Source organism: Dama dama, chromosome 1, assembly GCF_033118175.1.
Source record: "Dama dama isolate Ldn47 chromosome 1, ASM3311817v1, whole genome shotgun sequence".
Classification (NCBI taxonomy): Eukaryota; Metazoa; Chordata; class Mammalia; order Artiodactyla; family Cervidae; genus Dama; species Dama dama.
Window position 1 is genome coordinate 35,470,864 of NC_083681.1, and position 27,620 is coordinate 35,498,483.

Genomic DNA, 27,620 nt, shown 5'->3' on the forward strand with positions numbered 1-27,620 from the left:
GGACCATAAAGAAAGCTGAGCGCTGAAGAATTGATGCTTTTGAACTGTGGTGTTGGAGAAGACTCTTGAGAGTCCCTTGGACTGCAAGGAGATCCAACCAGTCCATCCTAAAGGAGATTGGTCCTGAATATTCATTAGAAGGACAGATGTTGAAGCTGAAACTCCAATACTTTGGCCACCTGATGCGAAGAACTGACTCACTGGAAAAGACCCTGATGCTGGGAAAGATTGAAGGCAGGAGGAGAAGGGGATGACAGAGGATGAGATGGTTGGATGACATCACCGACTCTATGGACATGAGTTTGAGTAAGCTCCGGGAGTTGGTGATGGACAGGTAAGCCTGGCGTGCTGCAGTCCATGGGGTTGCAAAGAGTCAGACAGGACTGAGTGACTGAACTGAACTGAATGTCAGGAACTCTAATAACTCAACTATAGCCCTAAACCCTCCAGGAAATCCCTTCCCTTTAGGTGTATACAGAATGACAGCTCTCCATGCTCATACTGGACACCCACTAGCTCACTGCAGGCAGAACAATACATCTGTATGGTGCATGTGTGCAAGTGTGTGCAAGTGTGGTGCATGTGTGCCTTGGTGTGTGGCATGCGCACTGGCCTGCTGAGGTGTCATTGGCCCTGTGGAGTGTGTGGTGCCTGTGAGTGGCTGACTGCTGGTGTTGGTGTGTATGTGAGTGCGCTGAGAATGTGTGGCAGGCAGTGTATGTCTGTGTGCATCTGGACATGCTCATGTGATGTGTGCAATGCAGTATGACGGGGTCAGAGCAAAGATACACGGAGAGATGTGGAGTTAGGGTGGAGTCAAGGTGGCTGGACAGGTCCAGGTTCCAGGGAAGCCCTCCTTCCACACATCTCCACACCACAAGACACCCCTGCCCCTACCCACCACCACCACTAAGACAGCCGGTACCCCTGGCTTCTAGCTGTGCTGCCGGGAGAGGCGGCTGGCACTGACCTTGGCACACTCGGTCTCGTTGAGTGGTGGGCAGCTGATGGGCGAGCGGACGAGCACGGCGCCCAGGGGCGTGCTGCTGCAGTGGTGGCGGGTGCAGTGTGCGATCCAGGACGCCCCGGGCTGGGGGGACAGAGGTGGGTGATGAGGACTTGGGAACGACCGCCCCAGTGAGCCGGTAGGGAACAGCTCTCAGGACAGGTGCCGCCCAGAACTTGGCACTGCCCAGGGCCCCATGCGGACCCAGTCCCGGGAGCTGGTCCTGGGTGTCCCAGGCAGGGACGCCTGCCCAGTCGTGCAACTGGGGGCTGCTTACCAAGAACAGAGAGGTGGTGCCATTGGGGAAGGTGAAGAGGCAGGACACGTTCCTGCAGGAGCCGCAGCAGGCCGCCAGGTCCCTCGGGTGCTCGTACTCCTGGTTCTGCAGGACAGGGCGGGACGCGATGGCCTCAGCCCCGGGGCCCGCCTCCACCCTCCCACACTCCCACTCTCTGCTTGTCCCTGAGCCCAGAAACCAGAGGAGGGGCGCTGGAGATGGCTGGAAAGGAAACCCCCAGCGTCCTTCTGTGTCAAGTAGGAAGGCCGTCCTTATGTCTACCCTCAGCCTCCCTTACAGCCCTTCTTAGACCCAGCCCCAGTGGACCAAGAGGTGGCACTGCAGCTAATTAAGGGTGACAGTGTTCATTCCAGATAGACTTTCGTTCGGGTCCCAGTTCCTGGGGAAAGTTTGACAAACAGCTGGACCTCCCTACACTTCAGTTTTCTCATCTGAAAAATGGGAATAATTTCATCATCTTTTACTCAACTAATACTGATCCAGGCCTTACTAGAAGCCAGTTGCTGTCCTAGGTAATGGGCATATAGAAGCACTCAAATGGCAGCAACACAAAGACACACACCAAGACGACAGCAAATGTGCCAGGCATGAGTAGGTGCTTGATAAATGTGTATTTTCTCTGTCACATGCCCACCCTCACCAGGCCTGCACTCTTGCTGTTCCCTGCTGGCCTCAGCACTTTCCACAGGGGGTCTCGGAGGTCCCCCGCCATGCCCACTCTCTAGACTCATCCAAAGAGCTGGGGCGAGCTTGAAGGGCCCCGCTGACACCCAGGGCACGAGGGTCTGCAGGCCAGCCCCCCGGGCCCCAGCCCCCTCCCCCTACCGCCTCACAGTGGACGTCACACAGCACGGAGGTGGTGTTGATCTGGTAGAAGCTGGTCAGAGGGTCGAGCACGTCAGTGCAGCGGGAGGTGTGGCACACGCCGTCTGCCGAGAGCTCCACCACCGTCTGGCCTGGCTGCATCACCCCCAGCTCGCGACTCAGACACACGGGGGCCTTCACTGGATGGGCGAGCAGCGTGGTGACAGTCAGCGAGAGCCCAGCACCCCTGCCAGCCCCAGGCTGACTGGCCCAGCCCGGGATTGCCCAACGCGCTCTACCTCCCCGGCTCCCCGCTCCCCACTCACCGCACTCATATTTGGCGCAGCCACACACGTTCTCCGCGCTGCGCATGAACGCCTCGTCCAGCTGGGACTTCTCCCACTGGGTGGGCAGAGGTGGTCAGCACCACAGGGAGGGGGAGGCCCAGCCCTACCGTCGGGAGCAGCCTGCCACCTGGGGCCCTCTCTCTGTCAGTAGCTTCCTTGCAGTGGGTGGGGAGGGGGTTGGCAGGCCTGTTGGCCAGGGGGCCCTTGGCACCCTGTGAGCTCATTCACCCTCTTACAAGGATGCCTGGGTTGCTCCCGAGACTCCATGCTGAGGAGTTGCTCCCCAATGTCCTCTTCTGGGCCTCGGGCCTCTCCTGTCATCCTGAGCACTCACTGGCCATATCAGCAGGGCCCCTGAATGGCTGGTGGCCCAGAGCCCTGCTCTGCTCATACACTTTCCTTCCTCCTACCCCAGTCAAAAGGAGAAGAGGCCGGGATGAGGGAAAACATGAGAAGACATGAGGGCTGGGTAGGAGGGAGGGAATACTTATGATCCAGAAAATCATGTAAACAACATAACTTTAAACACAACTTTCCCTTTCTTAAAGTATTTTCAACTTTTCTCAGTGGCCATGCAGCCTGATAGTTAAGGGCATGCTTTCTGAAATCAGATTTCCTGGGTTTCAATCCTGGCTCTGAGATTTACTAGAGACATTGCATTAACCTTAATTTCCTTTTTTGTACTGAGACAATCATAGACTCCACCTTGTTTGGGTTATCATGAGAATTAATATGATAATGCATATAAAGTCTAGTCAAAGTTATGGTTTTTCCAGTAGTCATGTATGGATGTGAGAGTTGGACTATAAAGAAAGCTGAGCACTGAAGAATTGATGCTTTTGAACTGTGGTGTTAGAGAAGGCTCTTGAGAGTCCCTTGGACTGCAAGGAGATCCAACCAGTCCATCCTAAAGGAGATCAGTCCTGAATATTCATTGGAAGGACTGATGCTGAAGCTGAAGCTACAATACTTGGCCACCTGATGTGAAGAACTGACTCACTAGAAAAGACCCAAATGCTGGGAAAGATCCTTCAGAGGGGAGGAGAAGGGGATGACAGAGGATGAGATGGTTGGCTGGCATCACTGACTCAATGGACATGAGTTTGAGTAAGCTCCAGGAGTTGGCGACGGAAAGGGAAGGCTGGCACGCTGCAGTCCATGGGGTTGCAAAGAGTCAGACACAACTGAGCGACTGAACTGAACTGAACTAAAACATTAGTTACTGTCATGAGCATCACCGTCATCCCCACCATCCCCACCATCATCCCTACCACCACCACCACCATCAGTGTCTTCCTTGTGGCACTTAATCTTCACCACAACTCTGAACTATGATCAGACCCACTTTACAAGCGAGGGTACAATGCCCAGAGAGCAGAACTTGATACAAGAATGCTGACTTGCAATTCAAGGCTCATCGACCAGATGAAAGGAGTGGAGAAGGGAAAGAGAGGAAAGAAAAGGGGGAGGAAGACCAGGGGGAGTGGGGAGGGGCAGGATCTTCATACCAGATGGCACCGGGGCACTGGGATTGTGTCGCAGTCACATTCTGAAAAACAGGAGGGGCCAGGACCCACCTCACCAGAGATGTCCAGGTGGGAGCCCCCTAGGCCTCCCAGGTTCCTCACCACAGGTGCAGTCTCTCTTCTAGCTTCCCTCCATCCCCACATGGGGGCTGCAGCTCCCCTGGTTGGGCAGGTGGGGTGTGATGGGCCCATAATTCAATGTGCAGGCAGGATAAGCAGGTGGATGGATCAACCCCAGGTTCCCTTCCATCATCTGGGCTTCATCCCTCCCAGTGCTCCAGAACCCACTGAGCAGAGCAGAGTGGGGCCTCTCCCAGAAGGACCATGGCAAGGGTGGAATTTCTGATCATCTGCATTTCCCAAAGTATACACTCAGCAAGCTGAGCTCTACCCTGAACCTTTGCCCGTGAGCAGGTCCAGTTCTAAGCTGCGAAGGAGCTGACTTCGGAGGCACCGCTGCCTGTGACTTAAGGGCTCCACCAGCTCTAGCTTCAGGGGGAGGAGAAGTCAGGGTCACAGTGGCTGTGAAACACGCTTTGGAGTCATCCACTCATGCAGCAAATAGTTTTAAGCACCTATATGCTTAGATTTGTCTGTGCTTTGGGGACAAATCCGTGGATAAGACAAACTAAAATCCCTGTCTTTATGAAATTTACATTTTAGTGAGGCCTGGAAAAAGCAAGCAAAATACCCAGATGCAAAACAGAGTTTTTGATCTCTTTTGAAAACCATTTTTATATATAGTTTGCTGGTATTCATTACTGATCACTGCCACTCCCCACCTGCTTCCCAAAAGGACTTCAGGTGAATTTGAACGAAATCATGATTACTATCCGATGGCTGCAATAAAGATTTTTTTTTTTAAGGTGGAAAAGTTTCTTTTTGCAACACGGAAGTTGCTTATTTCCTTCTTTTATTCTGGGGAGAAAAAAAAATGTCCAGCACTCGGGGAGCAGATGAAGCCAGGAGGAAGGCCATTTGGAGGCTTCCTTCCCTCTGGTGACTCTGGAGGAGGAGAACCTGAGCCAGGTGGATAGTGGTGGCCCCACTCCCGCCTCCCCCAGGGGCCCTGGGTCTCCGCCTTTGGGGAGGGGGCGTCTCTGTGCGGGGACTTACCACAGGACTTGTAGGGGCAGCAGCGCTCTGGGCTCCACACCTCCACCAGGGCCGTGCCCATGCCGCACTGCACATGCGGGCAGCGGAAGCTCTCACACACTGCGCGGGAGGGGAGGCAGGGGACGCATCAGACACAGACTCCTTGGAGCTGGAAGCACTTTGGCTAAGGACGGGGTACCTCTCGGCCCCCACTGCGGCCCCCTCAGTGTCCTCAGACACCCTCTGGCATCCAGGGGTGAAGTATGGGCTCCTGAAGTCTCCCCATAGAACTATGTCAGGACACCCTAGCTCTGCTCCAGGAGGTATTAGCAACATGACAATGTCAGAACCTTCAACTCGCTCAGCTGGGCCTCCCTCTTGGGATTCTGTGTCACCCTGAGACTAGTGCTCTGAGGGTAGTCAAGGACCAAGGGAAGCACTCCTGATGGACAGTTCCTCTCTAAGAAGAACACAGCTCCTCCCATGATGTGGAGACTTCCTCCTCTGGTAGCCCATCCCAGCCCCAGTCTGCTCTGCTTCAGCAGATGCCACATACACTCCAGGACTCACACTTCCCCTCGTCCTGCTCTTCAGCAGGTCCTCTCTTAGTTTAGGATTCCCTGGCCATTCATTGAGAGACCAAGACAAGGAGGAGGGAATCCCTGGACACAACTTTCTGGTGGGGAGGGAAGGTGCCAGGGACAATGCTGAAGGAGAAAGACTGTAAAACTTGTTTTATCTACTAAAAAAAAATTGGCACAGGTAAGAATTATTAATCAATGTTTCAAAAACCTAAGAGGTGAAAGGTGAGAAGGACATTTGTATAATGTCTAAGTGATAGGTTACTTTCTGTTTGAAAGAAGAAATTTGTAAATGTAAGATGGACAGGTCACCATAATCCAGGGCTAGCAACCACAGAGTATGTGCCTCCTGGTGTGATGAAGCTCAAGAATAGTATAGATTTTTAGCCTGAATCCATGAAGTCTTGGTTCTAATTTCCAGTTTATAGAAGCACAGAAGACAGAGGAGCAATGTAAACAGTTCCAAGAATAAGCAACCAGGTAAATCCGGAAGTGGGACTTCCTGCTGGACCATAACCCAAACTCCACAATTTAGCATCTCGTGGAAGAAAGGACACTTGCCAGATTCAAAGACACTTAAGAGACATAATGTTAATGTGTGGGTCTGGCTGGGATCCTGGATTGGACAGACCAGGCAAATCATAGACTGGGTGTGATAGGACTTGAAAATGTATTAGCAAGAAAAGTAAAGGTCATTCACTGAAAATCTGGCTTAAAAAGAGCATGTATGGTATAAACTCAATTTGGTAAAACACATTTATGTTGTATAAAGGCATGGAAAATATCTGGAAGTATATGTACTGAATTGGAGGATATTGACAATGGAATACCTGGGAGGTAGGAAAATTGTGTTTTCATTTTCTTGACTTGGATTCAGTGCTTTCTACAAGACTAAGCATTTTTGCAAGAAAAGTGTAGTGAAGACTGGGACAAGGTAATATCAATGGCCTCTGTTGATTGAGGGCGCTAGTGGTAAAGAACTCGTCTGCCAGTGCAGGAGACAGAAGAAACATGGGTTGGATCCCTGGGTCGGGAAGGTCCCTTGAAGGAGGGCATGGCAATCTGCTCCAGTATTCTTGCCTGGAGTATCCCATGGACAGAGGAGCCTGGTGGGCTATATAGTCCACAGGGTTGCAAAGAGTCAGAAATGGCTAAAGCGACAGCACGCACTATATACCGAGCACCATTATATGAAGGTAGTATGTACATGGCACACACTTCATGTATATTATCTCTAATCTTCACAATATCCCCTTGAGGCACATACTATTATCAGCATTTTACAAATGAGAAACCTTGGCTCAGAGAAGTCACAGCTAGTAAGTGATTGGCACTCAGAACAATGACTGACTCCATACCACTGTACTCACTCCATATTACTCGAGTCCTTCTTGAGAAACACCAGGGGGAAGCTGAGAAGGAGACATGAGGAGAGAGACTGAAGAGGACGGAGGAGAGGAAAGATGCTGACCCTCTGCTCAGATGAGCTCTGTAAACACTTTGTGACAAGCGGCCTCTGAGCCCCTGGGTGCAGCTGTTTGGTCAGGTACAGCTGTGCCTTTGGGGGAACTCTCCTCCATGGGAACCTGGATTGCTTCAAAGGTGGTTCTAGAAATGATCCCATGGGGGCTGCCCTTGGGGTATCCTGGGAGAGACCCCTCCCCTACGCTGCTCTGTGCCAGTGTGGTCCACCTCACCTTTCTCCTAGAGTTGGTATGGAAAGTAATTTTTGTAAATTAATTCGTATTTAAATGTAACCCTTTTATTAATGTTCATCCAATAGATTTGCTTAAAGTCGATGATGCTGGCTGTACTATGACTATGCTTATTAGGTATTATTGTATACAGTAATACATTAAGGTATATCCTATATACATACAGGTGCTATGTCTTATAAAAATATCAGAAAGGGCCCCCTTTGATTTATCTTTGCAAAATAACAGGGCTTCAGAGGCTTCAGAATGCAGCCTTGTGTAGGGACTATGGGAACAGTGGTAGAGACCCTGAGGCAGGGGCTCTGGGTCAGTCAGAGAAAGAGGACTGTGGATCCAGGCTGGGTGGGTGGGAGTGGCCTAAGCATTTGTGCCTCAACCCAGGCTCTTGGGAGCCTCCATGGAGGGGACAGGGACCTTCTTTAGGAAGCCTCAGAGCCATTTATGGGACAGCCCAGACCCTCGCCATTCAGCCCAGCTTCCTCAGGTGGGGCCTCCTTCCATGGCTTCCCCAGAGGCCACCACCTGGGGGCTCCTCGCTTCCCCCTGTTGAATGCCCATGGGTCCCAGAGTGAGGACTTTGTGACGGTCCCCAGAGCTTCCTCCAGCCCTGGCCCCCACGTCCTGCAGGACTCACCGCACTGGTACAGAGGACAGCAGAGCTCCGTGGTGTTCCTGTCCACGGTGAGCGCCTCCCCTTCCTGACACTCGGGGATGGGATCCGGACAGTCTCCACAGGCTGTGGGGAGAGAGGGGCCACCCCTGTCACAGGCGGTCCCAGTGCCGGGGAGGGCGGTCCAGAGCAGGTGGTCGTGGGAAGCACCTAGACCAAAGGTGTGACAGGAGCCAGACTCATAGCGTTACCAAACCAAGCTTGGGTCTGCTCGCCTGCTCGCGGGAAAGCCAATCTAAAGACACCCGGTCGTGGTGAAGGAAAGTGCCGTGATTATTGCAGGCACCAAGCAAGGAATTCAAGTTTGAGCATTAACTGCCTGTTCTTACAGGCTTCCCTGGTGGTTCAGGCAGTAAAGAATCTGACTACAACGAGGAAGACCTGGGTTCGATCCCTGTGGCAGAAAGATCCCCTGGAGAAAGAAATGGCAACCCACTCCAGTATTCTTGCCTGGAAAATCCCAAAGACAGAGAAGCCTGGTGGGCTACAGTTCATGGAATCGCCAAGAGTCAGACACAACTGAACGACTAACGCTTTCTTTCTCCTTGCTTGGAGCCTGCAGTAAAGGCTGCACTTTGCTTCACCACAACCTGGAGTCAGTAAGTGGGCTTTACTGCGGGCAGGTGAGGAAACCCAAATTTGGTTTGGTAACATGAGCAGTATGCCTTAGTTCCACGTGACCCATCCTGCAGTTAGAACCGGGAAGTTCTCCCTCACCGCCACCTAAGTTCTTTTACTGAACAAGCACCCATCTTCCCGAGCTCAGTAATGTATGGCTTGAAGCAGTGGTGGTTTCTTCCCGGACAGGGGTCTCACCCTTCGCCCTGTGCCCCTTCCACCCGAAGATCCCCACCCTTGCCTCCCAGCCACTCAGGGAAGCAGGGATGAGGGAGGCGGTGGCGGTGATCTGGGCAGGCCTGCTGCCATTGGAGGGCACATCTACCTACCACAGAAGTAGGAGATGCAACACGAGTCCCCCAGGCGGCCCGCGATCAGGATCTGGTCCTGGCGGCAGCTGGGGACCTGCACTGCCTCACACAGGTCGGGGTCACACTCTGGGGGAAACAGAATTTCGGGGTTGGGAGCAGACCCTGCGTGGCCATGCCTGGGCCCCCACCCGAGCCCTGCTTTCATTTCCAGCCAGAACCCAGTCATTCCCAGAGCTAGCCATGCTCCCCGCCCCTGGGTGATAGTTGTCCCAGCCCCTCCCCAGCGCCACCCTGGGCCTCTCACCACAGGTGTAGCGGGGGCAGCAGGAGTCCTCCTGGAAGTGGGTGAGGAGCCGGTGGCCGGGGCTGCAGGTGGGGGCGAGGCCCTCACACAGGGTCTGGTTACACACTGCCCGGGGGCCGCAGGGCCTGTCACCTGGAGGCCGGGGCTCCCCCCAGCCGCCAGCACTGCCCGGCCCCTGGACACCTGACCCCCAGGACCTCCCCCAGGACCCAGGACCCCTGTCCCTGGAGAAGGCCCCTGAGGGTCACGTAGGGTTCAGGACTGAGACAGAAGAGCCGTCAGAGTTAACATTCACCCAGCGGGCCCTGTGCCGGCTCTAGTTCTACTAGAGCAGATTAAACTTCTATAATTCTCATAACAACCCAGAAAGTGGGTACTGTTATCAGCCTCATGTTACAGGAGAATGGACCTCATGTTAAATGATCTGCTGGGGCCACAAGGCTGCAAGGTGGTGGAGGAAGCGTCCACCAGGCTGCCTGGCTCCAAGTGCACGTCATTAAGTGCTGCCCCATGCTGACTCAGAAGGCACAGCTCCCCTCAACCCCCATGGTCCTCCACTGTCCCCAACACGCCCCCACAAGACTCTCTCATTTCCCCAGGCCTTATCCTATCCATCAAGGTCAAGGGGCAGAGCTGCAGTCTTTTAACCATGTAACAATGGAGGTCTAAGGGTGGGACTCACCGCAAACCGTCCCCAGGCAGCAGGGGTCCTCGGTGGGCTGCAGCAGGGCCACCTCCCCGAAGCGTGGGCAACTTTCAGGGCGGGGGCTGGGGCAGACCCGGTCCACCGGGACGATCGTGTCTGGAGCTTGGCACTGGTGCTGGCAGCAGCCACTGAGGGAGCTGTTCCAAGTCTCCCCCAGGGCCCGTGGCACACCTGTGCTGTCTGTGCAGGCTGCAGTGGGCATGGCGAGGTGCCAGGGACTGAGGAGGGTGGGAAGACCCAGACCATCCCAGGCCAGACCCTCCCTGGGAAACTGACCACCCCCAGGGCAGACCTGGAGGGATGCAGGGGCCCTCGCCGTGGGCATAGGAGGGCGAAGGAGGCTCTGGGGTCTACCAGACTCCTGGGCAGACTCCCTCTGCCCAGGGAGGGGAGGGACTTACCGCACTTCTCCTCGGGGATGCAGAGCCCGGAGTGGCGCCGGTGCAGGATGGTGCCCTCGGAGCAGACGCAGCCCTCGCCCAGCACCTGGCACTGCTCTGGGTCCAGCGGGCCCAGCAGCCCATCCTGGCATGTCCTGGGGGGCTCGCAGGCGGACACACATGCCTGGTATGTAGAATCGCTGGAGCACAGGAAGGCTGCAGGGACACGGCAGCGGGCGCCAGGCCCGGCTCAGACCCCAGGAGGGTGAGCAGGGGGCTCATCTGTGCCTCGGCAGAGAGTATTAACTCAACGGGGTTTAGGGCATTGCCGCCTCCCTCTAGATTAGGAGCCAGCAAAGCACAGTCCACAGCCCAAATCCAGCCTCTGCCCAGTTTTGCAAATAAAGTTTTACTGAAACACAGGTGTGCCCATTCACTTACTATTGTATCTGGCTGCTTCTGTACTATAAGAGCAGAGCTGAGCAATTGTGACAGAGACAACTAAAAGTCTCAACTATTTGCTAGCTGGTCCTTTACAGAAAACATTTGCCAACATCTTGCTGTAGATCAGTGCTTCCAAAGTTCCTTGACTGTAAAAACTAGATCTTACATTGTGGTCCAATATACACTCGCACATAAACAGTGGCCCTTAAGCCCGACTGCAAAAGGGAGCTTTTGCAACGACCCCACCCTAGACCAATTAAATTAGCATTTCTCACTGTGGGGCCCAAGCATGAATACTTTTTGAAGTTCCCTGAGTGATTTCAAATGGTAGCTGGGGTTAAGAATCACTGATGCATTGTAACAAAAAACCTTTTTTCACAAAACAATACTTAATCTTTCCAGGTGTAGTACACACTAGTGTTTTTTTTTTTCTTTTTTTTTTTTATTCTATTGCATTTTTAAATGCTGATGCCAACCCCCAAATTAGTAGGTACGCTGATTTCATACCCACTGACTTGGGATCCACAGTCTGAAAAACACTGCGTGTATGCTCAGTCTTTCAGTCGTGTCCGACTCTTCGTGACCCCACTATACTTCTCTGACCATGGGATTTCCCAGGCAAGAATACTGGAGTGGACTGCCCTTTCCTCCACTAGGGGATCTCCCCAACCCAGGGATCAAACCCACATATTCTGCAGCTCCAGCACTGGCAGGTGAATTCTTTACCACTGAGCCACCTGGGAAGCCCCTGAAAAACACTACCCTAGATAAGCTTGTCTTTTCATCTTTTGCCTGTCATATTATAGATGTGATCTTCCTTTGAGCTGTCTCCAGTCTTTCTGGATGTGTTCACATTTACAAATCAAACTACTCTAGGCTGGTCCACCCCACCTACTCCACCAGTGCAAACCTAATGGGGGGTGTAGAGGAACAGCTCTCACATCCATCCTTAGCGAAGGAGAGGAGAGATTGAAAGGGAAAGACAACCAAAAACTAAGAGAGAAGGACTAATATTTACTGGATGGAAACATGTGACGGGCCTGTGCAAGGCACTTTGTATACATTATCTCATGTCACCTTCAAAACAACACTCAAGGGACTGCCCCCATTTTACAGATGAGGCAAGGAAACAAAGAAACTAAATAGTAAACTAATAATATTTATTTGATGTGTTCATATAAATTATAATAAAGGTTAAATTTTAAATTTGTTAGTAGTTTATAGATTTATTTAGAAAATATTTGTAAACCTATTAACTAATATTCATTAGTGAATGAATGAATAATTGAACCTGGGAAAGCCCAGACCTGGACTCAGGTCTGTGAGCCTTTCTGCCCCTCTAACAAGGGTGAGGGGTGAGAGCAACAGAAGGCACGAAGGAGACCCCGGGGTGCCCTGCTTTCGCCGCCTCCCTCCCCTCTCCCCTCCCCGACAACTCACGGCAGTAGTCGGAGCGCCGCCACTCGATGCACACGTGGAACTTGTGGCACATGGCCACGTACACGGTCAGGGCCACGCAGGGCTGCTGCACATATTTGGTGTCCCGGATCCACAGGTCACAGAACGACTCCGGGGAGACCTGGGCCGTGCATCAGATGGTGCTGCCACTCCAAACCCCCACATGCCAGGGCTCAACTCCTCCCAGCCCGGCCCAGAGGCAGCAAGGAGCTTCTGCAGGCTCCCAACCCATTCCAAGATCACCACCTCTGGGGAGTTCGCCCTCTGCAGACAGGAGCTGCTGTTCTCAGCCCGGGGGGTCCCCCCTGCTGGAGCCCAGTGACACCTACAAAGTGGTGGCAGGCACTGAACGTGCGGTTGGACACCATGCGAATGCAGGGCGAGCAGTCGGCCGTGGCACAGCTGTCTGGGCGGAAGCGGGTCTGGCCGACTGAGGTCAGGGAGCTGGGCACCTGCCAGCTATCCAGAAAGGGAGCGGGGTCTTCGGCCTCACCCACCACAGAGCCATCCTTCAGGGTGAGGTCATTGGCCGCATCCCCATCACAGACACCTGAAAGCGGCAGAATTACCCCAGTGGCCACAGTAACCTCTACCACTCCCAGCTCCCCAGCTGTCACACTGAACATTCCTCACAATAACCCTTTGAGGCTGGTATTACTGCTATCCCCATTTTATAGATGAGAGAAATACAACACAGAGAAGCCAAGAAACTCCCTGTGGAAGAAAGTGTCTTTGTTTAGGAAATACACACCAAAGTACCTAGGGATAAAGGGACCCATGTCTCAAACATCTTTTCAAATGGTTCAGAAAAAAATGCATTTATATAAACTGCATATGCATAGAGAACTGAATATATAAAATGAATATATACATATATAATGCATATTTACATATACACATGCATATATACACACACACACAGACAGGTACAAGGAGAGAGAAAGAAAGAGAAGCAAATGGACAAAATGTGAACACTTAGTAAATCTGGGTAAAAAGTACATGGGAGTTTCTTATACTGGTTTTGCAACTTCTAAGTTTAACACTATATCAAAATTAAAAATTACTCCAAAAAATCTGCTTTAGTAGAGATTGCTAGCTAATTATAGCATCTGTCTCCTTTTCCTCCTGGACGATCCACTAGCCTATTTCTCCCAGGCTCTCTTGTGGCTAGCAAGACCATGTGATGAGTCCCCCACCAATGGAACATGAGTGAAGGTGATGGGTGCCACTTCCAGGCTGGATGCATAAAATTTGCCCAATTCTTTGCCTTTCTGTGCAGTTGGAAGCTTGTGTTGAAAATGGCAGGGCCACTGGATGGAAGGAATCTCCATTTTAGGGAACTTATGTGTGCAAGAAATAAACCTCTACTGTGGTAAGGCACTGAGATGGGGCTCAAGTTCATCTGTCACAGCTTCTAACATGACCTTAACCTCCAGCTTCATCTCTCACAATCTAGTCTTTGAACACACACTTCCCTGCCCTTGTCTTCTGTCTGAAACATGTTCTCTGAAGTCCTTCCTTCACATGCCCTTCAGATGCATGGTCCCTGACCTTCCCAATTCTGTGTGACAGGTTCAGTTTACAGGTCTGTCTTGCTTTCTGAGTGCAAAGATTCATTTTCCTTTATAGTCTCACTCTTTCAATATTTCCCCAAGTTGTCTAGCAGGTGCCCAAGACACCAAGTGTTGGTTTGGATAAAATAGAGATAAATTAGCTGACTTCTGCTCTGATACCTCTAGCCACTAATTTCATGAATATAAAGCATAATTTAACACAAAATCCTCAGATTTTTATCAAGAGTCCCAATGGTCAGATTTTTGGTGTCTTGGCATTGAGTCATGGAAGGGAGTCAAAAAGGCATCATAGGGAGAAGCTGGCCCACCAGAGGCTGACCACAGCACCCTTCACCAGTCATAAACAGTGGAAGGAAGAAATGGTGAGAAAGGATGGCAGAGGAGGGGCTGATGGTGGTGGAAGGGTGTGTGCCTGTGCATGTGTGTGTGTGTGTAAGAAGAGATGGTTATATCAATAGGAATGGAAGCTTCATAAGACACACTTTGCCTGTTTTGCCTACTCCCTAGTGGCTGATACTCAGAAAATATGTGGTGCACAAATGAGAGAATGAGCAGAGTGCAGACTGACATGTGTTAGTGCATATGTAGAAGGCATTTTGACAGAGTGTGAATGAATAAAATGGGTGCAGATTTATGGATGGAGGGCATGCAAGTATGTGTATTTAATTATTCCTGTGTCATCCATCATTATAACCATGGCAGTCTGTCATGGGGTGTCTTATGGGGGTCCTTCTGTATCTGCAAGGAGCAGCAGTTCACGCTCAGACTCCTGTACCCCTTTTTCTTATCAAAATACATCCAGGCTCTTAGGGAAAGCTCTCTGTAATCACGCTGTGGTCTGAACAGCACTAGTTCTGTGTTGTGGCAGCTCTGCTGTGTGATCTTAGGCAAGCCACTTAGCCTCTCTGAGTCCCCTTTCTTCCTTAGTTCAATGGCTATCCTTCAAGGCTATTGTGTGGATAACCTGGAATAAGTGAGATCAGAGTGTGGAAGTGCTTTGTGAAGTGCCCAGGCGTATGCAGACAGGGGGGATTATCTGGTATTAGGAGGCTATCAGGGAAACTGACAGACCATCTCGGCTGAAACGACAACTGGCTGAGGCCAGAGCCCTGCACCATCTCCCGGCTGGCAATTTCAGCCCCAGGACATAAGACATTAGGTCTCTGCTCCAGTGGCTCCGCTGGTCCCACCTCTGGCATGGCACTCTGTCCCAGCTTTCCCTGTTTCAGGGGGACTGGTGTCTGGGGACAGAAGTGGACCAAGGAGTCATCTCCTTCCCCTAGCTGGGTCCCCTCTCACCGCATAGGCCACGGCCCTGGGCCTCGCTGGCTCTGCTGGCCTCTAGGATCATGAGTCCTGAGCTGTGGAGCCACTGGATCTGGATGTGTGACGGCGTCTGGATCATGTACATGTGGCCTGTGTCCTCAATTCTGAACCCGTGCCAGCTCACAGGGGGCCACACAGGCTGTGAGTCCACAGACACCTTGTGAGGAGGGGGGTGTTCAGCGTGAGCACAGCTTGTCTGCCAGTCCATTCATCCCTCCACCCATCTACCCAACTAGCAGTTATTAAAAATCTGCTGTGTGACAGGCTCTGTTTCAAGTACATGCAGCCAAGATACAGTCTAAGGAGGCATAGAAAAATTCTGAAATCATTTTTATGAGCACAAAACAATGAAACAAATGCAATAGCCAGAGGCAGGCAATTTCTATATGCCCAAATATGCCCAAATCCTGAGCCCTTCTTTCCTGATCCTGTTCAGGTCATTTCTTCTGGGACAAGCTCATACGTTTAGCTTCTCAGTCACGTCTGACTCTTCATGGTTCCATGGGCTGTGGCCCACCAAGCTCCTCTGTTCATGGGATTTTTTTCCAGGCAAGAATACTGGAGTGGGTTGCCATTTCCTCCTCCAGGGAATCTTCTTGACCCAGGAATCAAACCCACATCTCCTATGTCTCCTTCATTGCAGGCAGATTCTTTACAAACACTGAGCCATGCGGGAAGTCCTTTTATTCTGGGAGATTTTCCCTAAATCTCCAGCCCCTAGGTTGGGTACTCCTTCTCTGGGGTCTCCCCAGATTTGTGCTGGCCTTTAAGACAGATTTGTTCCTTCATCATGACCCTCAGGGCACTATGAGCTTCTTAAAGGCAGAAATTATGTCTAGTCACTCACCCCTTTGAATTTCCAGCACCTGCCTTGAGGCCTGACATAAACTGGGGGCTCAAGCATGTTTGTTAAATATGCAACACTTTAAACTCAAAGCTACAACTCCTGTTACATACAGACAAGGTTAAATTTGTATGTATTATGGATTCTCAGTTTTACTCTGTAGAAATGGGAGATGAAAAGATTAGGATTTTAAAATATTTATAATGACTTTATACCCTCTCACCCAAGCATCACTGTTTTATTAATCACTTGGCAAATTATCCAGTGCATAAACTACTGTGCTGCATAGAGGGAGTCCCAGCCCAGCAGTCAGAAAACTTTAACCCTGGGCAAGTCCCTGGCTCTCTTATCCTGAACCTTCTGAGCTGTACAGACGGTGCCGTGGGCTCCACAATCCTGAAGCACGTGGAACAAAACCCAGGGAGTATTATGCTGAAGTCTAAGCAGTGGGTTTTTCTGAGAGCCTCACAAGGCATGGACCTTGTGTTCAATGTTCATGAGCAGATTCTAGTAAGAGGGCTACAGGTCTTGCCTCAGGAAGAGGTGGGTAGGGTGGGGACTCCAGGACCTGAAGAGGAGTAAGCCCAGCTCACACTCCCACTGGGAGGAGCAAAGGCAGGGTCCTTGGGGAGGGTACCCCACAAGGGGGGGGGTGCTGTGGTCAGGCATTGGCCTCCTTGACAGAGGTGGGCTTAATGGGAAGCCAATACAGCTTAAATTCAGGGCTCCTTGCTTAGACAGTGCCCTTCTTGGAAGAGCCCCTAGTAGTGTGTTCACATGGCCGCCTAGTTTTGTAAAAATTGCAAAAGTGAGATATTGGGTTGGCCAAAAAGTTCATTTGGGTCTTTCTGTCACATCTTCTTACAGAAAAACCTGAATGAACATTTTGGCCAATCCAGTATTTTAACCAAAATCATTTAAGGCTACTGTCTCTTGCCATTTAGCTTCTTTTCAGTTCCTCCCCTGACATTAGAGTGGTCACAAATATCCTAATGAAAATCACCTCCAAGTATATCTAATTTTGCATTACTTTTTCAGAGGGTCCCTCCCCACCTTTATCCCAAGTTATGAATAAGCTTCAAAACCCCTCCTGCCCCTCCCCTGATTGCTGCCCTGACCTGTGGGCCGGCTCCCTGATGCACTCACCTTGCGGTTGAAGCGGTCAATGGTGACCTCGTGGGTCTTGTGAGTCACATTCAGCATCACCAGACAGAACGGGGGCCAGTTCAGGTGCCCCTACAGAGAGAACCCAGCCCTCATCAACCCGGAGGCCAGTGCTGCTGGCTCCTCCTCCTCCTCCCCATTCCCCCAAGCCAACGCGCCTTCAATATGCTAAGAGCACCCACCGCAGCCGTGCAGATGGTGCACAGAAACCCACAGAACACTCTGGTTCCGCCTGACCTCCTGCAAGCCCCCCAAAAAGCCGTCTCCTTCCACCTAGCTCACGGGGGCACCCCAGTAGGTGGTTCAGTGCAGCCAGCACCCTTGACCACAGACCACATCCTAGGGACGGCATTCCGGCTCCTCTGCATGTCAGAGCATTTCAGCACCTTTCACAGGGGCCTAGGCTGCTAGGATGAGCAGTGAATGGCGCAGGCCCCAGGAAGGGCCAGGAGGTGGCGGCCCACCCACTCTGTTCCCGAGTGCTGGCTCCGGAAGACGCCCACCCACCCTTGCTTAGACAGAGGAGCTGTGGGCAGGGGCCTCTGATAACCCTCAACAAAGCCAACTCACTGCTCAATCTCCCCTCCAAACCTAGTCAAGTCCCGAGGTCCCAGCAGGAAGGGAAGCAGGGGACAGTCACCAGGTTGGCACTTTTGCAGTCGAGGACGTGGACGGTGACCATTTCTTCGGGTCTCTGGCTGAGGATGTAGATGGCCTCTTTAAACAGGGCCACGTGGCTCCCATCAAAGGTGACAAAGCTCAGGTCAGGGAAGATTGAGCACCGGCCTGGGGAGGGGAGAGATGAGAAGAATAAACAGATGCCCCCAGGGACAAGGCCACTCAGAAGCACCAGGCCTTCTCCAGGGTGATCCAGAGGCCCTGGGGGCTGGCTGGAGGGTCCCACAGAGATCAAAAGTCACAGGGGTAGGAAACTGCCAGGTCAGAGGTCTTACTGAGGGTTCATGTCAAGGTTACCCTGAAGGCCGAGAGCACGCAAGTGAGGGGCGGCGGTCAGGCTAGGGTAAGGGCACGAGGGAGACACGGGAGGTGCCAGCAGACCCCACGACTCACAGGCGCACTCCCAGACGGGGCAGCAGCGGTCTCCGCCCACCCTCACTGCGAGGCCCAGGACCCCACAGCGAGGGGCTGCGGCGCTCTGGGGACAGTGCTGGGACCGGTTCACTCGGATCAGCTCACCCTGCAGGCAAATGTGGCGGACGCAGTCCTGCTCGGCGATCGGCTGGGGCACAGGGTGGAGGAACAGCTTGAGTGACCCCCTTGAGGCTTCAGCCACTCACACCCCCTGCTCTGGCCCACTCCCAGCCACGAGGGCACAGACCCTTACCCTTGTAGGTTCTGGCAGGCGGGAGACCCTGAGGCACAACGACAAGGAAATGGTGCCTTCACCCTCCCTCCACCCACCCAGCACAACATCCAGGGCCTGGGGCTGGGCTGAGCGTGAGACTGGAGTCAGGGACTGAGTCCCAGAGAGTCTAAATAACCGCCTGGCCCTGCAGAGAGCTCTAGGTACACAGGCGTGCAGACCACTAGCTCAGACTCAGAGAAACCCAGAACACACACGCATATACACTTTATTTCTTTTCCTACAAACACACAGACATACACCATCTTGCAACAACATACATCACATGCACAAGTGCACACACGCAGATAGATGAGTGTTCACATGGAGTCCCATGTGGGTACACAGACACAAACATGCTATGCACACACCAGCACATCTTGCTGTCACACTGGCTGTCCCACCAAGCCATCCAACAGGCCCCTGGGCCCCAGGTGGGGTATGTGGGTCTGCTAAGGAATCAGAGGCCTGAGGAACCTGGGGCAGGGGCCAGGATGGTGGCTAAATGGTCATCTGGCAGCCTGGAAGCTGGCTAAGAAGAAGCTGCAGCCAGCCGTGAGGCTGTGAGAGCATGATCGTGTCCAAACCCCGGGGCACAGGAGGGGGGAGGGCACAGGGGGTCCACAAACGGGGACAGACCCCGACAAGTCACTCACAACACAGGGGGCGGATGTACTGGCCCCAGCAGTGGTCACCAAGGCCTCGGCTGAGACCGCTGAGACGCTCTGGACTGCGGGGGCCGAGCGCCCGGACGGCTGGGTGGTGGCCTCTCCCGCCGGCTCCGCTGGGGGCTGAGGTCCTGCCGAGGTGCCGTGGGCCTCAGCCAGCTGGGGGGGCAGAATGAGTGGGCTCTCTCGGGAGGCCGTCCTGGCCGAGACTCGGCTCAGCGGGTAGGATGTGGGTGCTGGAGGCACCGTGCCAGCCCAGGGGCCCTCGGCCCCCGTCACCAAGGTAGCAGCAGCGTGGGCCACCGCAGGCATGAGCTCCGTGGGGCCCCCCTGGGTAGAGCCAGATACCCGAGTGGGCAGAGACACCTGCTTGGACAGGATGGCCGTCTTCTCCGTGGTGCTCTTTCGTGGGGCAGCAGATACTGTGGAGGCCGCCCCTTCAGCCACGGCCAAGACCCCAGGGGTTGGCAGTGTGGCTCCCACAAGCAGGCCTGGAGCCGCGCCTGTTGCCTGCGGGACCGCATGAGTGGGCAGGTGAACCTGGGCCAGGACAGTTGGGGTTAGAGGCGGTGCAGGACCGAGGGTCCCAGCAGGCAGAGTCGTGGCCACGGCGATAGATGTGGCCTGTTGCTGGAGTGGAGGGGTTAGGGTAGAGCCTTTGGGGCCAGGCGTGGCCACTGGGGCGGACGTCCCCACCTTGGCCAGGGGCAGGCTGGTGTCAGGAGGCAGGCCGGAGAGGAGCTGGGCTGGCCGGGTGGACTCCAGAGTGGTGAAGGGTGTGGCCCTCAGCCCTTGAGCAACTGTAGACAGGCTGGCGGCAGCTGCAGTCCCTGAGGGCCAAGCTGGGGGCCTGGCGGCTGTGGTGGCGTGCTGGGCGGGGCGGGCTGGGGCCATGGGGAATGGGCTTGGAAGTGGGGCTGCTGGTAGGCCTGTGGGCTGGCTGGGCCCGGGTTGGACCTTTTCTGGGGGAGGCACAGTCTCCATGCTCTCAGTCACCAGGGGATGGGCAGGAATCTGTTCTGCAGCTGTTCTGGCCTCAACTGGGGGGCTGCTGGGACTGGAAGGGCCCTGGGCCTGTATGGACTGTGGGACCCCTGTCCCGGTCATGACCTTCGTCATTGCAGATGTCAGCGAAGCCTCACGGACTCCTGAGGAAGTGGGGGGCATGGAGGTCACTGCGGGGGAAGCCACAGGCTTGGAGGAGGGGCTTGCAGGCAACTCCAGGCTGGGGAAGGGCTGGAGGGGTGTCGTCTTAACAGGCAAGGAGCCAAGGCCTAGGACCGTAACAGCTTTGGTCACGAGGGGGAAGCGAGGAGCAGGGGGTGACAGAGAGGAGACTGTGATGTTGGGGCTCTCAGCCAGGATCACGGTCACCCTGGTCGTCTCCATGGCACCTGACCCCATGCCAGATGTGGTCACGTGCTGTGAAAGGGGGAGGGATGAGGGCTCTGGGGCACCGGGGCTGGCTGGGTGGCCAGCGGTCACTCCCTTGCTGGCCGGGGCCTCTGTGGGGTGCTCGGGGAGGCTAGAGGCTGTGACTCCCAGGAGCTGTTGCTGAGTGGCCTGGGCAGTGCCTGGAGACAGCGCTGGCCCTGTGGAGGCTGCCGTGGGCGGGTTCAGGGCTGTGGTGAGCAGGGCAGTTGGTGTGAGCGCTGGCCTGTGGGATGAGGCCCCGGGAGCTTCCTGTGGAAACTGCAGCTCCCTGTCACTGGGAGTGGGCAGCGCTTGACCAGGAGGCAGGGTCTCATTGCCAAGGGCCTCCATGGGAACCAAAACCACAGGCTCCACACCTGGGGCAGACAAGAGAAGAGGCTCAGCCAATGGGGTGACTCCTGCGTCCAGGGGTCATCACTGGGCAGGGCTGTGACGCGGGGTTCCTGGACTGGTATCCTTGGTGAGGGGGGGAGGCATCTGCCAACGACCAGTCGGGCTGCCTGACCCATCCAGGGCCTCTGTCATGCAGTATAAGATGACCCAATAAATCAGTAGGTCCCTGCCCCACACCTCAAACCCTGAGTCCAGAGCCCAGTGACCTCAGGTCTGAAACTGGCCACATTCTCAACACAGGAGCCCAAGCCAGTCTCTTCCCCACATGGGCCTCATTTTTTTCTGTGAAAAGCGAGGTAATGGACCCGATGAGTCCCTGCCCGCTCTAGAGGATCGTCACCTTCCAGAGGCCCCTCTGCTGACCCTGCTTCTCCAGGGACCAGGGGGCCCTGGTGAGCATGACTGGTCAGTGAGACCGGGGGATTTACAGGACATAGGAGGAAGGGTGAGAAGTTCAGGCCACTCACAGTCCTCCAAGTGGACGCATCTCTGTGTGACTTCATCCAGCACCTTGGGGGTGGCACACGCGGGCACACAGCCCTCCACCCTGAGGACAGAGCAGGGCACTAGTTAATGGTCTGGAGCACAGGGACGCTCCTTCCACCTGGACGGAGCACAGGTCTCATCCTTCCTCGTGACACACGTGTGTGCGTGCATATCACGTACACACCCACACAAACCTCCATGCACACACCAGGCCCAGGAGCACACACACTCTAACATGTGTGCTGCATGCTCCGCCCCAGACAGAGAGGGAAACGCAAACAAGGACTGCTTATGCACACCTGGTACCCACACTCACACAGGTGCACATGTGTCTTCACTTAGGCACATTTTCATGTTTCTTCTCCATACCTGCAGAACTCAAAAACATTCACACAGACAGTTATATGGCCACAGTCTGCCGAAACATCAGTGTACACACTCCTATGCACACACACCCTGTTACACCAACACCCAAATACTTGCAGCTCATATACAAGTACATACACACAGCTGTGTACACCTGTGCACCCATAGCCATCCTTTACACCCACATGAACACACACAGGGCTCAACTATACGCACATGCGCACAAATCCATATTCACATATGCCCTTATCAGTCAGGTTCACCCTGGTTCACATGCATCCCCGTATCCAGTAAACAAAACATATATATACAAGTACATGTGAAAACACACACGTCAGTACAAGCTCATGCCTAAACTCACAGATGGCATACAAACCCATTCACACAGATGAATGCACAAACACTGATGTACGCACCTTGACTCCCACGACCCCTCACCTGGGCACATCCCGGCAGCCAGCTGCCCGTGGGTCCCGGCAGGTTTGGAAGCAGGGGCTGGCACAGGCATCATAGTGCCACTCACAAGTCGGGTAGGCAGCCCCCGAGGGCTTGGCATCTGGAAAGGCACCCCAACCCAGGGCCCTGAGACTGAGTGACACCGGGCAGCAGCTCCTGACCAGATGCCCGAGCACAGAGGTCATCCCAGCTCAGCTCATGCCCACCCTGCTCCATGGACGAGATGAATGGACTCATGAAAAAAAAGTGAAGACTGAAATGAAATTTAAAAATAAAATGAAAAACCAACCCAAGGAGAAACTGTATTCTTGAGAGTTGTTGTCAAACAACTATTCATCAGTGTCTGGGGGATCCTTGGGTTGGGACTCTGGGACCTTGGTTTTGTGGGGGCTGAAGTCTCAGCAGGGTGGGTCAATGGAGCAGGCAGTTGGGGCTGGACTTCGAGAGGCGGCCGAAGAGGCTGGGGCCCCTGACCTTTCCATGAAGCTGCCCTGTCACCCTGCCCCTCTGAGACTCTGGTGGCCAGAACTGCCCCCTCTGACCTTGGTGGCTAATGGTAACAACAGCTAACTCTTAACAGCAAGCACTACACTCAACATTTCACAAGTATTTACTCACTCATCCTCACAAGTAGCACTATTTTAAAGATGAGGAGACTGAGCACAGAAGATGCTGGGAATATTAAACTTTCCCAGAAGTGATTTCCTCCAAAAAGGCCTTGTAGCCAGTGCCTTGACAACTGAAGGATCTTCAAGGAAAAGTTTGGAGACCACAGGGGGTTTCCAGGTAGTGTGTTAGTCACTCAGTTGTGTCCAACTCTTTGAGACTCCATGGACTGTAGCCCAACAGACTCCTTTGTCCATGGGATTCTTCAGGCAAGAATACTGGAGTGGGTTGCCATTCCCTTCTCCAGGGGATCTTCCTGACCCAGGGATCGAACCCAGGTCTCTTGCACTGCAGGCAGATTCTTCACCGTCTGAGCCACCAAGACCCCATACCACAATGGCACAAGTGACCAGTCTCTGAAACCGTGGCCTGAGCTGGGAGGTGTGGGCAAGCTCCCCAGCAGGCTGGAGGGAGCAGCCCCATCCTGACTCCCTAGGCCCCAACACTGTTGCTGACTGTAACGAAGTCTGCTTTTCTAAGATCCTTGAGACCAGAACTAGGAATTTACATCTGAGGAGCACCTACTGTGAGCCAGGTCCAGAGCAAAGCCCAGGAGACAGTCAATCCTCAACAACAACCTTCTAAGGCAAATGTCCCCATTGTACAGGTGACGAAACAGGGAGAGGGGTTCTGGGGCTCTGCCAAGGACCGGGGTCAGGGGGTCAGGATTCGAACCCAAGGCTGTCTGGTTTCATAGCCTGGACTTTTTTCACTCTGCCCTGGTGACTTCCAGCAAGGGACACAGCTCTGGCATCATAGCTGGTGATGAATCCATGCTGGTTGGGGTCCCTGGTGGCTTTGACAGGTGACCACTGCATGTAAGAATGAGCTGGCCCAGCCCTGGGCTGTGAGGGGCAGGGGATGGTGAAGGAAAGGCAGACTGGGGACACTTACACACATGTGCATGTAAATGGGTCCATTCATACAGCACAGGTGCCCACACAAGTGCAAACATACATGTCCACATACAGGACAGACAGGCCAGCCTGGAGCAGTAAGGACATTATAATCACTGTCTCCAGGGTGTAGGCAGAGAACAACTACTTTTGGGGCAGACCCACCTGGCAGCGGTATGGCAAAGCCTTGGAAGTTGTTGGTCTCGGCTAGAAAAGGGCACGAAGCTGCCCCATCGCCACCCAGGGTCTGGGGCCTCTCAGGGGGACAGGGGGTCTGCGGGCTCCTCGGCCTGTGCCCCAGTGGGCAGTCTTTGAGCTCACAGGGCAGGCATGTGCCCCCATCAGCAGGAAACCTGAGCCAGCAGGCTACGCAAACTGTGGCCAGGATGATCACTTTCCTCCTCGCTTCCACAAAGGCCGCCCTATTTTTAGACCATGTAAATGGCCTGCGGGAGTAGGCAGGACCCAGGAGGCTGGCTGGGCACCAAGCCGCACTGCCCAAGGCTCCCTGGGCCACCAATACAGAGGCCAGGCCCTCTCCCATCTCAGGGGTGGCACGTGTGGCCTCCCTGTGACAGGAGAGTGAGGGTCTCATCTCTCAGGGGCGATGGGAAGGGTGAGGTGGGGACAGGGCAGGGAGGGTGAGGCAGGCCAGACACCCACCCAGAAGGCGGAACAGCGTGCCCCGGCGGAAGGCCTCCGTGTGCTGGTACAGCCGCAGGGCTGGCACTGGGCCTGACACGTAGAGGAAGGCCCCGGGCTCTGCCAGTGACTCCAGGGCCACCAGGCCCGCCCGCCATGTCCCCCGGTGCAGCGAGAAGGAGGCACGGTGGCGGAAGGCATCCCCGGCCTGCCACTTGGCCAACTCCAGAGACCCGTTGGCTGTGACGTGGAGGAAGAAGTTGGGTCTGTCCGCTGCCTCCAGGGACACCACATCCGGGTCTGCAAAGAGCCAGGGCGGGTAAAGTCGGCAGAGAGGGATCCAGGTGGGCGGGGCAGACACCCAGGCACCATCTGCAGTCTCAGCAACCCAGGCCTGGGCCCTGCTCCTCCGAGCCGGAGCCACCTCCCCTCGGCCCACCCATCTTGGCCTGCTGGCCACCCCTCTGCACACACCACCTCTGCCTGAGGGGGTGGTGATGGGGGGAGTTACAGTCCCAATTGCAGAGCCTTGTGCAGGTGACCGAACCATCCCCTCCCTCCCTTTCCTCCCTCCCCTCCTTCCCTTCTTCTTCCCTCTTTCCCTCCCTCTCTTCCCCTACCTCTTCCCTCCTGCAAACATCTCTGGGCCCCTCCGTGTGCCAGGTGCTATTCTAGACGCTGAGGAAATGGCGGGGAGTGGGACAGACAGAGACGACCGTCCTGGCAGATTCTGCTCCACGGGACGTGCTGGACAAGCTGGGCTTTGCTGATCTGCCAGGGTTTCAGTTTCCCTGGTCCTGCCCCTCACAGAATCCCAGAGGGTCAGAGCTGGGGCACCTGGGGACTTGAGTCCAACTCATGGAGGGGAAACTGCTCCAGAGCTGGGCCCCTCTGTCCTGTCTCCTGTCTCCACAAGGGCCTATTTCTAGAGAGAGTGCATTGTTGCTGGGCAGATCTCCCCCCCCCCCCCCACAAACATGCACACACACACACACACACACACACACACACACACACACACACACACAGGGCCCTGAAGGGTCAGGACCCAAATCCACAAGCAGGTGTCTGGAGTCCCTGCCCACCATGGCTGGCATGTTGTGGGCAAGTGAATTAACGCCTCCAGGTTGTGAAGGATGAACAATGTGTGAAAGCCCAGCACCAGACCTGGTGCATCTCCCCCATCACCACCCCTCCCCTTGTGGCCCCAGGAGTTCCTGTTAGACCACCCTGGGCAGCTGTGAGAAGACATGAGATAACTTGAGGAAGAATTCATTATTAATGTCAACAACAACTGCAACTGATCAAGGACTTGCTCCGTGCCAAGTGCAATGCTAAACAAGCAAGCCCTCTGCTTGCTGCTTGTATTAAATTCCAAGAGAGCCCTGTGAGGTGGCGAATTCACTCATTCAGCAGCTAATATTACTGAGGGCCCATCATGTGCCAGCCACTGTTCTAGGCACTGGGGACACAAAAGAGAGCAAAACGACAAAACCCCTGTCCTCATGGAGCTGACATTCAAGTGGCAGATGTGGAGGGGCAAGGGGAGTAAACTTAGAAAATAAGCAAATTCTGTATAATAGCTTAGAAGGTGATGACACTGTTATTCCCATTTTACAGATGAGGGAAGCGAGGTCTAGAGTCACACTGATGGTGGACAAGGGAGGCAGGATTGGAGCCCAGACTCTTAACCATCATGTAGTCCGCCCTAGGGACGGGATCCAGGAGTGGGCATGGGTCACCCCAGAGGGGTGAAGTGCAAAGTCCATTGCTGTGTGACCTCAGACAAGTCACTCCCCATCTCTGAGTCTTGGCTTTCTCCTTTGTGAAGACTGGGATTGGCCTAAATCAAGTTTCTCAATCATTTGTCCTTAAGTTCTCCTAATAGGGGAGAGGCTGAAACCCAAACCTTGAGGTACAGTCATCCCTCAGTACTCCCAACAGCACCAAAATCTGCAGATGCCCAAGTCTGTTATGTTAAATGTCCTAGCAGTCATCCACCACGATCTGTAGGTTTCACATCTGAAATTCTGCCTGCAGTTGGTTTTAATTCGTAGATGTAGGACCATGGATACAGAGGACTGACTGTACAAAGTCTTGTATTTTACCTTAATTAATCAAGTGATTTTCACCTTCCACATTTAAAATTTTATTTCTCTTTTAATTTCTCTTTTTGGAAGGCAGCCTATCAAAAAGTGGGCTGCTGTCACTTCCAAGTGATGTGCCCTTTGTTAAGTTACCTAACCTCTCTGGGCCTCAGTTCTCACATCTGTAAACTGGGAAAATAATTTAAATGATACACCTATTTCCTAAGACTGTTGTGAGGATTAAATGAGTTATTACAGGTGAAACACTTAGAACAGTGTCCAGCACATGGTAGGTACTACAGAAGAGTGAGATATTATTAATAATAAATAATAGAATCAATAATAGATAACCTCCTCTAAAAATCTTGAATGAAAATTGATACTCCAGGGAGACGGGCTGCCGGGATGTGGCAATATGTCCCTTCAGTACATTCCATAGGCAGTCAATACTGCCAGTGAGAGGCTTAGGCCTAAATGACTGCTGAGTCCTCCTCTTTGTGACCTTTTCACATCTGTGACATTTCTTTCCATCACAGTCTTTCACGTTCTTCAAGGACAAGTTCAAAGGACACCTCCTCCATGTAGCTACCCCAGAGCTTACCTGGAAGGGACGTTCTCTTCTGCTATTCAGTACTCTGGGCTCAACACGGGGAAGGAGCACAGGATGGGGTGGGAGTGGGAGCCAGGGTCCTCCCTGGGTCCTGCCCCCAGCTGCTCAGGAAACCCAGGTCTGACCGAAATGGAGGCTGGCTTTCACAGCCTCAGGGCATCCCATCCACAGGGACATTCTCCAGGGTCAGGCTACTCTAGGTTCTACTTAACATGCCATAAAGCCACTGGAAAAATCAACACCCCCTCTTCACTAGACCTCACTTCCTGGACCAAAATACTGAATGGGGAATAGAGAATTCCCACTAAGCAGATGGCCCATTACATCTGGAAGGTTGTAAGACACCCTTAATTCTTCAAGCAGGACCACACAGATTTGAAGG

At 53.6% G+C, this 27,620-nt stretch overlaps 1 protein-coding gene across 13 annotated transcripts in view; it reads right to left on the bottom strand.

Moving 5' to 3' along the window:
• The window catches only part of OTOG (otogelin), an 87,432-nt gene that overhangs the window by 9,073 nt on the left and 50,739 nt on the right, over positions 1-27,620 (bottom strand). For 6 of the 13 annotated variants that reach the window (XM_061146561.1, XM_061146598.1, XM_061146536.1 and 3 more), the window contains 21 exons: positions 24,563-24,841; positions 22,320-22,437; positions 21,497-21,576; positions 19,191-20,992; positions 18,243-18,411; positions 17,812-17,957; positions 17,154-17,243; positions 15,137-15,320; positions 12,593-12,813; positions 12,246-12,384; positions 10,383-10,577; positions 9,958-10,170; positions 9,276-9,380; positions 8,990-9,097; positions 8,007-8,192; positions 5,098-5,196; positions 3,964-4,004; positions 2,435-2,510; positions 2,130-2,308; positions 1,284-1,388; positions 971-1,090 (listed from right to left, as the gene is read on the bottom strand). In XM_061146561.1, coding sequence (XP_061002544.1) covers positions 971-1,090; positions 1,284-1,388; positions 2,130-2,308; positions 2,435-2,510; positions 3,964-4,004; positions 5,098-5,196; positions 8,007-8,192; positions 8,990-9,097; positions 9,276-9,380; positions 9,958-10,170; positions 10,383-10,577; positions 12,246-12,384; positions 12,593-12,813; positions 15,137-15,320; positions 17,154-17,243; positions 17,812-17,957; positions 18,243-18,411; positions 19,191-20,992; positions 21,497-21,576; positions 22,320-22,437; positions 24,563-24,841 — 4,655 coding nt within the window. Of the gene's footprint in view, positions 1-970; positions 1,091-1,283; positions 1,389-2,129; positions 2,309-2,434; positions 2,511-3,963; positions 4,005-5,097; positions 5,197-8,006; positions 8,193-8,989; positions 9,098-9,275; positions 9,381-9,957; positions 10,171-10,382; positions 10,578-12,245; positions 12,385-12,592; positions 12,814-15,136; positions 15,321-17,153; positions 17,244-17,811; positions 17,958-18,242; positions 18,412-19,190; positions 20,993-21,496; positions 21,577-22,319; positions 22,438-24,562; positions 24,842-27,620 lie in introns of those variants that run through there. The other 7 variants (XM_061146544.1, XM_061146636.1, XM_061146580.1 and 4 more) reach the window with 6 other exon arrangements.